Raw genomic sequence first — 2,246 nt, 5'->3', positions numbered from 1 at the left:
CCCCTCCCCTCCCCGGGTTTAACAACCCTTCTCTTGAAAGGTTGGCTGACACACAAAGACGGGAAGAGAATGGGGTCTAAAAGCTTGGATTCCTGCCCCCAGGGAGACCTGAGTTTAAATCCTGGCTTTCCCCATATCAGCCATCTGAGTGGCTGGAGCAGAGTCCATTGCATCAGGGCTCCTGGTAACCGACTCTGATACACTGGGGGAGGGGGAGGAGTGAGGTTCTGCATTCAAAAAACATTTCTTTTTCTCTACTTAAAATTTTTTCAATGTTTATTTATTTATTTATTTTGAGAGAGAGAGCAGGGGAAGGGCAGAGAGAGAAGGAGACGCAGAATCCGAAGCAGGCTCCAGGCTCTGAGCTGTCGGCGCGGAGCCTGACGTGGGGCTCGAACTCTTGAACTGCAAGATCATGACCAGAGTTGATGTTGGACGTCTAACCGACTCAGCCACCCAAGTGCCTATACGTAGTTATTTTAGAGAGAGAGAGAGAGAGAGAGAGAGAGAGAGAGACAGCAGGGAAGATTTTTGAGAGAGAGACAGAGACAGAGACAGCAGGGACGGGGCAGAGCCAGAGGGAGACAGAATCCGAACTCACTCACGAACCATGAGATCAAGACCTGAGCAGAAATTAAGAGTCGGATGCTCAACAGACTGAGCCCCCCAGCCCCCCAGGTTCTGAGTTTTTAACAGGCTCCCAGGGGATGCCGGTGCTGCTGGTCCACCGACCACACTGTTTAAGTAATGAGGTCCTCAAACAGGAGGAAGGTCCTGTCACCTTTTGCAGACGAGGAAAACTGAGACTCCAGTTTGTGCAAATGCTGGTCCTCCCCTCCCAACACAACCTTGTCCTTAGCCTCAGAGCACACCAGGAGCACCTGTGCTGTCGGGCCTGGGAAGGAATTCCTGCCATCTTTCTTCGGTACCCTTCCCACCCAGGTCCAGGATAAGCCCTGAGCCAATCTGCCCACTTATCAACGAAGAAAGTACCAGAGCAGCTCTCTGTGAATCCAAAGCCTGTAGTCCTTGTTTTGTTTTTTTTTTTTTTTCAATTAATTATTTTTGAGAGACAGAGACATAGCACAAGTGGGGGAGGGACGGAGAGAGAGAGAGAGAGAGGGAGACAGAATCCAAAGTGGGCTCCAGGCTCCGAGCGGTCAGCACAGAGCCCGACGTGGGGCTCGAACCCACAAACCGCGAGATCATGACCTGAGCCGAAGTCAGACGCTTAGCCGACTGAGCCAGCCAGGCGCCCCTAAAGCCTGTACTCTTAAACAATTAACTTTGGAGTTACCGAAACAGCAAATACATCCATTCTCTCAACTGTATGCCCTTCATCACGACACAGGCTCAGAAGGAAGCTTACGTTCTGGTAGCTTTGCTGACACAGGAAATAAATGAAGCCCACCCATGGGTTGAGAATCCTGGCGGCTCTGGGGAGCTTATCTGCCCTCCCCAGGCCCCCTTGGCTGGTCTTTGGGAAGTGCTGACGCCCCTCCGCCATCGCTTACCTGAACCGGTCTCCACATCTGTCTCCAGGCCCGTGACCTTGGGGCTGGCCTTTGGGTCGCTGGGGTCTTCTGAGGGGGTCATTGCTGCTTTCCACAGGGCCTGGATGGAGGAGCACTTCTCGGCGGCCTCTTCCAGGATGAGGCTCCCCACCCAAAGACCGGATCTGCAGAGTGAATTCCACCAAGAGCCACAGGAACTGGCCTGGGGCAGCTAGGGGATTGCTTTGATCAACAGGGTTATGTCAACAGAACTGCTGTTGGGTCGCTGGGAGGCTGGCCTTTTCTACCAAACAGATACTTATGTCTTTCAACTCCAGCCGCTTCCCACACGTCCTTTGTCTTAGCCTGTCCGGTGTTAAACAAGAAACATGTATTTCTCCCGATCTTAGAGGCTGGGAAGCCCAAAATCAAGATGTCCACAGATTCCGTGGTTGATGAGGACTCACTGGTTCGTAGATGGCTGTCTTCCCCACGGTGTCTTCAGGTGGCTGAAAAGACTCTGAGTACTCTCTGGGGTCTCTTTTATCAGGACACTAATCCTACCCTGAGGGCTTCCTCCTCGTGATCTAATCACCTCCCAAAGGCTCCACCTCCTAATACCATCACACTGGGATTAGGTTTCAAAATATGAATTTGGGGAGGACACATTCAGTCCACAGCATCCTTTAAATCAGCTGTCTTTACTGAAAAAAAAAAAATATATATATATATATACACTTTATTATTTTTCGA

The 2,246-nt window shown here is 51.1% G+C and overlaps 1 protein-coding gene across 1 annotated transcript in view; it reads right to left on the bottom strand.

The window, feature by feature from the left end:
- SRARP (steroid receptor associated and regulated protein) overlaps positions 1-1,939 on the bottom strand; it is a 3,005-nt gene extending 1,066 nt beyond the window's left edge. Inside the window, exon 1 of the mRNA XM_040462271.1 lies at positions 1,515-1,939. Within this exon, the coding sequence (XP_040318205.1) occupies positions 1,515-1,596 (82 nt within the window). The 5' untranslated portion in view covers positions 1,597-1,939. The remainder of the gene's footprint in view (positions 1-1,514) is intronic.
- Between the last annotated feature and the right edge of the window lie 307 nt (positions 1,940-2,246).

Source organism: Herpailurus yagouaroundi, unplaced genomic scaffold, assembly GCF_014898765.1.
Source record: "Herpailurus yagouaroundi ecotype Mexico unplaced genomic scaffold, PumYag 77, whole genome shotgun sequence".
In the NCBI taxonomy this organism is placed as follows: domain Eukaryota; kingdom Metazoa; phylum Chordata; class Mammalia; order Carnivora; family Felidae; genus Herpailurus; species Herpailurus yagouaroundi.
Note: the sequence above shows the minus strand (reverse complement) of the source record. Positions and strands in the feature narration are given on the sequence as shown.